Source organism: Lissotriton vulgaris, chromosome 6 (genome assembly GCF_964263255.1).
Source record: "Lissotriton vulgaris chromosome 6, aLisVul1.2, whole genome shotgun sequence".
NCBI classification, from domain to species: domain Eukaryota; kingdom Metazoa; phylum Chordata; class Amphibia; order Caudata; family Salamandridae; genus Lissotriton; species Lissotriton vulgaris.
In genome coordinates this window covers 425338769-425350337 of record NC_141694.1, presented here as the reverse complement: position 1 = coordinate 425350337, position 11569 = coordinate 425338769, and the positions used below count along the sequence as shown (strand labels likewise).

The following is an 11569-nucleotide window of genomic DNA, read 5'->3' as shown; positions in this document are numbered from 1 at the left end:
ATAGGGAGCTGATAATTTTGTACTCTATATTCAAACATCGATAATTTTTCAATCAATATTTTTGATGTCGATATTGTGTCAGAGGACCCTTTAAATGATTGCTATACAACACTTTTGATTATTAATTCATAATACAAAACTATTTTTTGCACTTTGGATAGGATTTTATTTTCTAATTTAATCTTCATAATTATAATTTTTATTCAATTTAATTTATATAAACAAATCATATATATAATTTAAAATTAAGTTAATAGTGCTGTAGCATTTGTTTTGTTTTGCATTGAAAAACATGTACAAAGTTATTTGACATTAATATTTAACATAAGATTATCTTCACTGATTTATTATACATTTTAATAAACTCTTTTTTTAAATCCCTATACTTTACTATAGAGAGTTGTGCACCCCAACTGTGGAGTCTCCTTATGGTAAAGTATAGGAAAAAGTACAACTAAAACATTAATGTATATTTTTTGGTATACTTATTTTAAATAAAATGTGCTCCTCGAATACTTCAGTATTGACTCTGCTTGCCTATTTGTTTCTTTGTTTGTTCATTTCTTATTTTCTCCATCTCATTGATCTTTCTTTTTTCTTTTTTAAATTATAAAATGCTTCCAAATCTATATATGTGTTGTTTTTTCTTAAGAATGAGTTTTTTTCGATATTGATTTGCTATTCGCTAAGTTCAATTATAAAGTGACTCAGAAGTGTAGACTTACACATCTCCACCCCAGAAAAAAGAAAGTGGAACCACATTTAGGAGTGTAAAATACTACTGCCAGAAAGAACAAGTCATAAGTCCAGCACCACACACTCCCCCATTAAAAATAATGGCAAATGTTAAACTTTGGCTAAAATGTCACACTTTCCTTAAATTTCCTTGATTGCATGTCCTGGAACCTGTGAAGATCCACAAAATTCCTACAATCCATTGTTCCCACACTTCACTTCAGAAAAAGAGTGCTTCACTTGTGTGGGTGAGCCTATCGAATGCAACATGAATGAATATAAAACTGTAATCATATGAAGTAAAATGACATTTACATTTTACCTGGTTTGATCCTTTCTCTTCTCAGATAATCAGCACAGATTCTTAAACTTTTGTGAGGAAAGATATGATTTTAGATCACATCCACACACGTTGCCAAAATGGGGCAATTTACAAGGGAAAAATATCATGTCTCCATGTTGCATGTCAGGCATTTCCTTTTGTGAGTACTAGGCCCAATCACACACATGGATGCTGTTTTTTCCAAGAGAAGGGTGAAGAATCCAGGATGTTAGGAATTTTGTGGATCCTCTCATGTTATGGATCTCCATCACAACAATTTGAGGAAAATGTGTCACTTTAGCTCAAATTTAAAGTTTACATGCATTCTGCCTAAGAAAATGGGATACATGCAAGTCATTTTCAGAAGTATCTGGATTGGTAGGTTTTCCTCTGTAGCAACCAAGCCCAAGCCGAAATACTACAGCTATTCACATTTCCAAAATTGACCCCTTTAACAGGCAAGATCTTGATGTCCATGTTTTGATTTGGGGCTTTTTTAGTTCTGGGTGCTATGCCGAGCCAAACAACTGGAATACCATTTCTAGCTTGAAAAGTGTGGCAACACATTACGGTAGAAAATTTGTGGATCCACACAGAATCCAAAAAGTGTCCTCATAAAAAATTGAGGATGCAGTTAAAATAGTGGTTGCGAACTGTATTTGTAAATGAGTTCGAGTATCCATTTAAACATGGATTTATTTATTTGTTTAGACTGAGGGCCACTGCATGGTGGCAGTGTCTACTGTCTTGGATTACTATTCCTTTTAACCTTATTATAGATATAGATTGAATTTGAGGATTAACATATTCAGATATGAATATGTAATTCTTTTGGTGATTGTTGTTTTAGAATTGAATGGATGATCGATACTGAAAAGATAACAATTGGGAGCCAGATCTAATACTTATAGGTGACTTTTGACTATATTTGTAGTGCATGAATAAGATATCTTGTTCTTTAAGAGTTCTTACTATCTGTCATGAAGTTATCACTGATTCTACGCACAATTGGTGTGATGTAAATGGGATGTGGTTTACTATCTTTCTAACTTTTCCCTATATAGCCCAACACCTTATAGCTATACACAATTTTTCACTATGGTGTGTATGTACTACTTTACACTCCTAAATTGAAGGATATTTGGAGATTATATTGACTCATGGGTACTGTTTTATTTGCAGCCCTGAGGAAGTCTAAGTGTTAGATAGCTACACGACGAAACACGTGTTGGCTGATGTACAGATAATCCATGATGTATGAAGAAAACTGATAATAAAGACAGATGAACTCAGAACCCAAGGATTTGGATTTGTGAATTACGGATTTGGACAGTGACACTTGCCAATTGATTGTATTGAAGTCACCTAATAGAACTCTAACAGGATTTGAACCAATACAATTTAGAGTGCTCGGAGAGACTTTGAAATGTATCGCCCTTGCTTGATAATATGGCCCAATGCCTCCCAATGTGGGAAGGCTGGGTAGTTGACATTTCACAAAGCATCTCATATTCTGGTACTTTCTATCACACAAATTTGGAGACATGCATGATTTTAGTCAAAGTGTTAGACTTGTATGGCATTCTGGGTAAGAAAATGGAATGAGATTCATAAAATCACCCCCCCATGGACTCCCCTGATGTCCACTTGTTAGAAATGATTGGGTTGAGTAGGTTCTGGGTGACACCCTAGCCATAGTCAAAATACGGCAGCTATCCAGCTCACAAAAATGGGCCAGGTTTCCATGCTAAAAGTTGATGTGTTCACGTTGCCTTTCGGGACCTCTCCCACTGAGGGCAGGAGGCACAACCACACATGTGGGGAACATATTTTTATCAAGAATGTAAAAAATTGGATTATTGGCTGGGAGAAGCAGGGACCAACTCAGGCAAAAACTACAATCCTTGTGATTGTGATCCACACAATTCACTAAATTAACCTGTGCTGAACCCTCAGGTAGCTTGGAACAAAAGTAGTCAGGCTTAACTTAAAGGCAATGTGTAAAGTAATTATGCAGCCCACAGCCCTTAATAAAAAGAAAACACAACACAAGAAAAATCCTCAAGGCAATTTAGAAACATATAGTACAGTTTAATAAATAAAATGATACCAGAATGGCAAAATCCAATCAGTAGAACCAGAGATATGCAATTTTACATTAGAGTCTAAGAGCACTCAATATTATATGTTCATGCTAGATCGAGGAAAAGTCCCAGGTTTAGGCTGATCTTAATGGAAAGCGGGTTGAATAGAGGGACCAGGCTAGTTCCACTAAAAATGTTACTTCTCAAGTCCATTGCGAAACATTATGGTCACATTGGAAGAGGCCACATGGAGGTGCCGGAGTGTCCATCACCGCTGTAGCACGAAAAGCTGGTTGGGCGTCATGGACAGTCACTGCTATAGCTTCTGATTTGTGATCGTCACATTACATTACCCTAACAAAAAGTGCAGTTCTCACATTGCTGGCTGTAGGTTCCTGTCCTTGCGAAGAGCATGCTTCACGGAAACTTCGCTTTAGTGGTCATTGTGGAAGGAAGTGTCTTGGCCCAACCGGGCCATTTGCAGTCATGAGGAGCTCAAACGTCAGGATTTTCACCTTTTCTTCTTGCAGGAGCTTTAACTGAAACCAGCCACAGGTACAGGACCTGGGAGAACATCTCTTGGGTGTCAGGACTCACTCCAGCAGAGGACAGCAGCAGGGCACTGGCAGGTCCAGGAAGGTCCAGGCAGGTCCAGTTACAGCAGGTCCACTGGGCAGTTGCAGGGAGGCCTCTGATGTGTGTTGTGTCGCTGTAGCTCACAAAGTAGGTTGGCCAAAAGACCTTTGGCATCACTCTGGGTAGCCTGGGATGAAGGCAATCATGTCCAATCTTCCTTCTCAGACATCAAAGCACACTTTCAATCAGCAGGGCAGTTCTCTGGCAGCAGGGAGTCCTTATTATGTAACTTCAACAGGTCCAGAAGTGTTCTGATGAGTGGCTCTGGAGGTCCAATATTTATACTGGTGCCAGTCTTTGGGGGGGGGCACCCTCATATGGTTCTGGAAAGTTCTTCACCTTCTCCAGTCAAGGCTCCAATCTATCTTGGGGTGACAAAAGGCACAGTAAGCCATATGTCAGGTTCCTTTGTGTGTGTGTGTGTGTGTAGAGACAAAGCTCTTTGATGTGCAAGGGTGCACACCCTCCCAACTTATTCAATCAGGATTGCCCATCCTGTCCACACCCAAGTCCCCTTTGTGTTACCTCAACACCAGCGCCATTTACAGTTATGTGACACAGGACACTGGCAGAAAGGCACAGTTGGTTGGGAAAAGTAAATGCCACCTTTCCAAAAGTGGTGTTTTTAAGATTGTAACTTAAAATCTGACTTCACAATTAAAGAGAGGATTTTAAATTACAATTCATTTGAGTGTAAACGGTATATCTCTATCTGCTCCCAGTCTAAAGTTAGCCAGGGGGAGAAAAAGGCCTTAGATGAGTGAAAACAGCTTTAGGAGCTTTTCACTGGCAGGACATGTAAAGCCTAAGTTTACATGTCCCATATTTTTTTTAATGTATTTATTGAATATTGCATAGTAAAACACAGCAGGTACATATTACATCGACATATGTATGTACGAAAAGACAAGCACACCTTTCGGAAGGATAAGAGTTTTGTAAACAACTAGCAAAACAGGCTACCGTCAGTACAAACATGAAGCAAATCTGACAATCCCAGCATTCTTGTACAAAGTTAGGAACATTCTGATAAAGAAACATATCATATGGAGTCAATACACAAAGTGGTGGACAAATCACATACCCCTACATACAGACACAGGTGAGTGTTTATCACATCTTTCGTCAATGTTTGGCTTGAGCGGAGAGCATCATTGTCTTAGGCCTATCGCAGTACAGTATAGTACCATTGTGTTATAAAAGTGGTACAATTGCACAGACACAAGTAAAGGGTAATCCCAACTCAACACTCCGGAACTATGTTACCGGGCCATCGGGCTAAGATAGGGGGGACTCCGCTCTGTTCCGTGACCATTGCAAGAACGGCTCCTAGATATCCCTTGGCCGCGAGGCAGTCGGCATCAGATCCCAATATACGCCCAGCTGTGTGTGGCCATATGTCACATCCGACAGCCAGTCCACAAATTTAGGCCGGGTTCTACGTCCCTATTTCATAGCCACTTGACGTTTAGCATATAACAACAATAAAGCATGCAATTTCGGACTTTTGGGTTCCGTGTTCGCCACCCACCCTAGGATGCCAAGGAGCGGGGAAGGAACGTCTGCTCTATTCAGAGTTTGATTTATGGCTACAAAGATTTCAGACCGGTAATCAAACAGACCAAGCAGTTCCAATTTTAAATACAATGCAACCTGCCCTATCAGCCTTTAGTGCCTATCTTCGGGGCACTTAAATGCAAGGTTTAGGCCTGGGAAACATTTTATCTTGCCAGGCTAAAACAGCAGTTTACAACTGCACAAGAGGCTGCAATGGCAGGCTGTAGCCATGTTTTAAAAGTTTACTTGAGTGGGTGGCACAATGAGTGCTGCTGCCCATTAGTGGCATTTAATTTACAGGCACTGGGTGCACATATTGCCAGTTACTAGGGAATTACAAGTAAATGAAATGTACCAAACAGGTATATGGCAATTATACCATGTTTTAGGGAGAGAGCACAAACATTGGCGCACAGAGTTTTAATGCCAACAAAAATGGGTTCACAAACATAAGGCACAAAACTGGGGGTGACCCTACAAAAAGGGCCATGCCCAAAAAAGAGACATTTGGGAATGGTCAGTGATAGAAAAGTGGATCCCCAAATATTCTGGAACTTTCCATCACAGAAATATTAGGGAAATGTGTATAATTAACCAAAAGTTGATTTTTGCAGGGCATTCTGGGTACGAAAACACAAATTCAACAAGCTAACACCACTCTGAACTCCCCTGGGTTTATAGCTTTCAGAAATGTCTGGTATTGGTAGGTTTCCGTTAGTGGTAAGTATTCCCAGACCCCAATACTGCAGCTACCCACATTGCCATCAGTCAATTTTCTTAGGGAAAACAGGATGTTTCAATGCTGAATTTTAGGACCTACCGTGTCACGGATGCTAACCTATATACACATGGGAGGAGTGTGAGTGTACAGAATAGTAGAAACATGTTATTAGCAATTTAATTTCTCTCCATTTTTGCCTCGTAAATGTAAGCCAATATGCCAGAAAGAACACGTTCTGTAACGTTTTCTGATACACAAGATAGTATGGGAATCCTCAAATACAGAGCTCTACAAATAACCACTATTTCAAAAATCTGAATCTTGGGCACATTTCGGATATTTATAGCTTTCCCCCATATTCATTTTTCTTTCAGTAGATTTTTCCACATGAATTGCTGCGTTGTCCTCATGCAAAGGAATGTTGTTATAAGCTGCAGCTCAGTTGTTGGCTCTGGATATCGCGTGTTTTGGGACGAGCAGCAAACACTATATATCACTGCAAACAGACGGGATAGACATGATGGTATAATAATTTTGTATATTGCTCATCGCAGAGAATTTCACCTATTTCTATTTTTTGCAATTTGTTTGCATTCTTGTATAATTCAATGATTAGCTTATTTGAGAAAACATGAGTTATCTACACAAATTATACCTTGCTGAATTGAGATGTGTGTGTACTTTGCATAAATGTGTTTTCCGGGTTCACCCATAGGTTTCTCCTGTTTTCACAACAAACTGCAAGTACGTAGAACAGACACCAAAAATACAAAGAAAAATCTAGATCAACATTTCAAAATGCGAATTTTTTTTTATTTATTTTACAACGCTGCTTGTTCCAAAGAGCTTTAGAAAAAAAGCTTTCAAGCACAGCAATTTTTTTCAGAAATGAATGTTTCTTGCAAACAAAATGGGAACGGTCCCCTTTCTTACTCTACATTGCCCAAATGTGATTGAATTGTTCTCCTATTTTTTACCCAAGCTTCCATCGGGAAATTCAAAACCAGTACATTTTTTGACCTTACGCTCATTTATGGCCTCTCCTTTCTTCCACCTTTCACTACATCACTAAAGATAAGGACAGTTTTTTGTGGTCCTTTGATGTCTTCTCCATCACATTCCCTACATTTTCACTGGTGCATAGTTCCTTTCCTAACTCATCTTTTCACAGCATTTTTTTTAAAGTTCAAAATGCTTTATTAAAAGAGTACAGCAATATAAAAAACATCAGAACAAGTTCAATAATAATGAGGCAAAGAAAATGAAATAAGAACAAGGGACCCAATAAAGTAAAACTCTACTTTATACAAATGCATTTTAAAAGTTTTTTTTGATAAAGAAGAAAAAGAAAGAGAAAGAAGAAGAAAGAAAGAAGGAAGAAAGAGAAAGAAGGAAAGCAGAGAAGAAAGAAAAAGAAAAGAAGAAATTCGAAGAAAAAATAGAACAATAATGCATCATATTAAATAACAAAATTAACAATTAAGACAATTTCCTAGATAAGAAATTCTTCAAAAGTAACCAGAACAAGTCTCTTTTAAAAAGCAAAGGAGTCAAAGTGGCATAAGCTCTGTCCATTCTGTGATGATGACAGAGTAGATTCCACCATGCTAGAAAGGAAATGTTTGTGGAGTCTTTCCAATTAAAGGTAATAATCTGAAAAGTGACAGCAATGAATAAATTGTAAAAATTACCATATTCTTAAACAATAGGAGGATCTTCCCCTCACATCAAAACTTTCACCCACCCCTTTCTCTACAACAGGGGGCTCTACAGTGGTACCCTGATCTCCCTCCAAACCCTTTTCCCCCTCTTCCCAGGAGCGAAATTGGTCAAGCTGTGGTATTTTTTTCTGGTTAATAAGCCCCTTAACTACAGTGGGTTTGGTTGTGTTTTCTGTTTTCTCTGTATTTGCTTTCACCCCCTCCACCTTTGCTACAGAAAACCCACTTACCCGGCTCATGTGCTGATTATGAGGAAAATAAGGCCCCTCTGGTGCAATGATTGATGAGCGTTTAGATAAAGGGTTAAATTTCAACTTCTTCAGAGACTCCAGAGACTTCAGAGACTCTGCAGTTCACACTCGATTTTGAAATGAGCCACAGATAGTTTCACTTGAGCTATGGACAGCCTGAGAGTCCAATTTGCCTGCACTCGCCCCAGAGCAGTCCTGCGTAGCAGCTCCGCGACCTTTCCCCCGGAAGAACACCAAAATCCGGCCCGCTGCCCTCCTGCAGTTTCTCTGGGCCAACGACGCCGCCTCCGACCAGCCGGCACAAGCCTGGAGTGCAGAGCCGTGGATGGACAAGCCCCGCAGCACTGATCGTGATCTCTCTCCCAGCTGCTCCTCCCCGATGGGCACACACACAGAGATGGAGTCGGCAAAGGTGATCACCATACCACCAGTCTCCCGCAATCCTCCTGTCCCACTGCTGGTATGTGGGTGTATTTTTGGTATAGAAATGGTTTGCGAAGCTCCTTGGCGTGGTGTGGAGCGGAACGGAAACTTTGCGACAATTACTCTTGTCCCCAACCGCACCTCGAAAAGAAACACTCAGGAGGACATGCGGTAAACAAAAATAGACACAGGCGGAGTGGCACCTCGTCTAATTCATTGTTTCGCTGTTACACTGTTGCGTTCTCCATTCAAGGCAGCAGCACCTCTTGGAGAACCTGACCTTATGGGCCAGGCGGCGCAGGGCACGCCTGAGATCTCCGGGTTCACCTGCTTTGGCAGACAGAGACACGTGACACTCAGGCGTAGAAAAGCAGATTTATTAGCTGCAGCTAAGCTCAGTGGTCCAGTAAGTACACCGACTGGTAGGTTATCAGGAGACTGCCACTTCATTCCGTGGCGCACAGTCTATTATACTACACAAGTTTACAATGCCAACTCCCAAAACATACAAAACGGACAAATAGGAATAGTTTGAAAACAAGCTATCGAATGTCTAAAACACACCCTCGTTTCAGGCCCTGCATGCTCTCCTCCCCTCAGGTTAATCAACACTAGTGCCCGTAATTCAATTTGCAGGTGGTCGAACACACTTGAATGCTTCAAAGGACAGTGTATGTAACAAGTGAGCACACAAAGAGAATAGCGAAGGTCAGTTAAACAAGATAGAGATGAGAAGAATGGTGGGACCAAAACAGTGGAGTAAGACATGGAGTAATCAGTCTAGACATGGATTTACAGAACTCGGGAGACCCTGACATCGGTTTCATAAACATGGGCAGGAGTTACTCTTTAACGGGAAGGACACGTAGCAGCTGCAAAAGCAAAAACATCGTGTTCACCACGTCCGCCGTGCTGCCTGAGTGAGGCAACACAAAATGGCGGTTACATACAAAATGGCGGCTAGATACGAAGCGAAGTCGAAAACCACGTAACCTCAGACCCTCCTTTTGCCATACTCAGGCAAAGCACAAAATCTCATGTTAGTCTGAGTCGATATCTATGGTCATGAGGTCATTGAGATGTTGCTGCAACATCATTCTGATGTTCTCTGTTTCCGGTGTTACAGGCTTAGAAACACTCATAGTGGCACAAAGTCCACAAATAGCTGGACCGCACTGTAAACAGAGGCAACAAGAGAAGATAATTGCCAGAATCGCTCCAAGGAAAGTTAACACCTTCCATCCCCATGTGGACAGTAGTCCCCAAAACCATCCCATCACAGACCAATCTCCAGTGTCCTGATGAATGGACTCGGAAATGAAATGTAGCTTAGAGATGGCTTGGTATACTGTAGGGGCATTATCCGGAACGTAAACGCAGCAACTAGACCCAATCAGTTTATAGACTCCGCCTCTATCAGCCAAGACAATGTCTAGAACCATTTGATTCTGCAAAGTCATAAGGCGATCCGCCTGAAGTTCAGCTGACAAATTATTCAATGCTCCAGAAGTTACATTTATGGTAGCATCGACCACACGAACTAAGCGTCTGATGTTTCTGCTATTTACCATTGGACCCCAAAAAGGAAGAAACCCTTTCAGAAAATCTCCTCCCTCTTGTCCGGCTGTGTCTTCCGCATCATTAACTCCTCTACCAAATCTCTTTCTATGATGATCTGCAGGAGCAGTATATGTCGGGGGAAGAAGAAAAGCTATATAACATGTCCCCGAGAAATGCGTGGGAAGCCATGTATAAGCTTTGTCATGACAGATAAAGTATGTACCTTGAGATGGCACTAACGGTGAAGGAGTCAGGGGTGTATAGACACATATGTGAGAACAATTACTCCTCTCTTGCTTAATTTTGGTATTCTGACCATTTATTTGTAAACACAGATTACCTCTCTGGGGTACAACCCAAATTGGTGTAAATCTCTTCTGTTTAACCTTGTCAGTGAGACTAGTGACGTACTGGGTCACGTTCCATCCATCATACGCTCTCTTCACATCTTTTGGAATTCTAATAATATCAGCAATTTCTCCCATGGTCACTATTCCCTTAATCAAAGAGCTATGACTGAAATCCACTCCACCATTATAGGACCCACCGGGAGGATATCGGAGTAAGTTCTGGTATGCATTAGAAAACATAGCCAGATAAGCCCAAGCAGAACCTTCATATGTGAATTGAAGGACTAAATACGGCATCCCTCTCTCTGTATTATGTGGTATGAGCCCACAAACCCAACAATCAGTAGTATTCACTACCAATTGATGTTGATGCAAGAGTTGGATAAAGGAATTGTTAAAATACTCCATTCTTCTCATCTGCTCATGGTCTGGGAGTGCATAAAATGTATGTGGAGAAATAGTAGTAGAGTGAATCAAAGAAGTAGAAGTAGGGACAGGTGTTGGCTGCATACTGTGTACAATCCATTCTACACATGCTAATAAACTGCATAAACATACTGAAAAACATAATGCTACGCCACAACAACTGAATAGTAATTTCTTATAATGCTTTCTCTTCATTGTTTTTACATCATTCTCTTTTCCTACACTATCCATTACTCTAAAGGCGTTGCTCACGATAATCTTCCTTAATCACTTGGCTGTGATTGTTAGCCGTCCTATGACACTGCAAGTCCTGTTGACCTAGTCACTATTCAGGTCACAGCCTAAGACTCCTACTGTGACCCTGCAACTTGATGGATAGTGGAAAAGGAATGTTTCTTTTTTACCACAAGACAAGAATTATAAAGCACAACTTTAATTGTTCTTAGGCAACCTTTCTCTCAGGTTGTATCGTGCTTGCCATGTATTGTTTGATCCTTGAACGAGGTCTCTGGATTCAATGTGTTTAGTCGAAGATGTGGAGGTACAGCTTCCTGCAAAACGTCGTTGTCCTCTTTCTCTGAACTAGTCCATTCCAGGCGTGCACTGCTGAATGGCACAAATTTAGGTACCTTTTCGCATTCACTGTCCCCAACGCCTACTCGGACCCACTGGTCGTAAGGTAAAGGCAATGGTACCCGCTTACAGTGCACGCCGTGGATCCAGTTTCATTTTCCGACGACCTTCACTGCTGTACGGGTGGTGAGTAGGACTTGTCTCGGCGGT

The 11569-nt window shown here is 40.8% G+C and overlaps 1 protein-coding gene across 1 annotated transcript; it reads right to left on the bottom strand.

The window, feature by feature from the left end:
- Positions 1–9490: 9490 nt before the first annotated feature.
- LOC147707423 (syncytin-1-like) lies at positions 9491–10870 on the bottom strand. Its single transcript, XM_086925644.1, has one exon. It carries the CDS (start codon positions 10868–10870, stop codon positions 9491–9493), a length of 1380 nt encoding a protein of 459 aa, XP_086781770.1.
- Positions 10871–11569: the final 699 nt, after the last annotated feature.

Excerpts from the sequence above, each read along its gene's own strand:
- LOC147707423 (XM_086925644.1), bottom strand. The coding sequence starts at position 10,870 with ATGCAGCCAACACCTGTCCCTACTTCTACTTCTTTGATTCACTCTACT.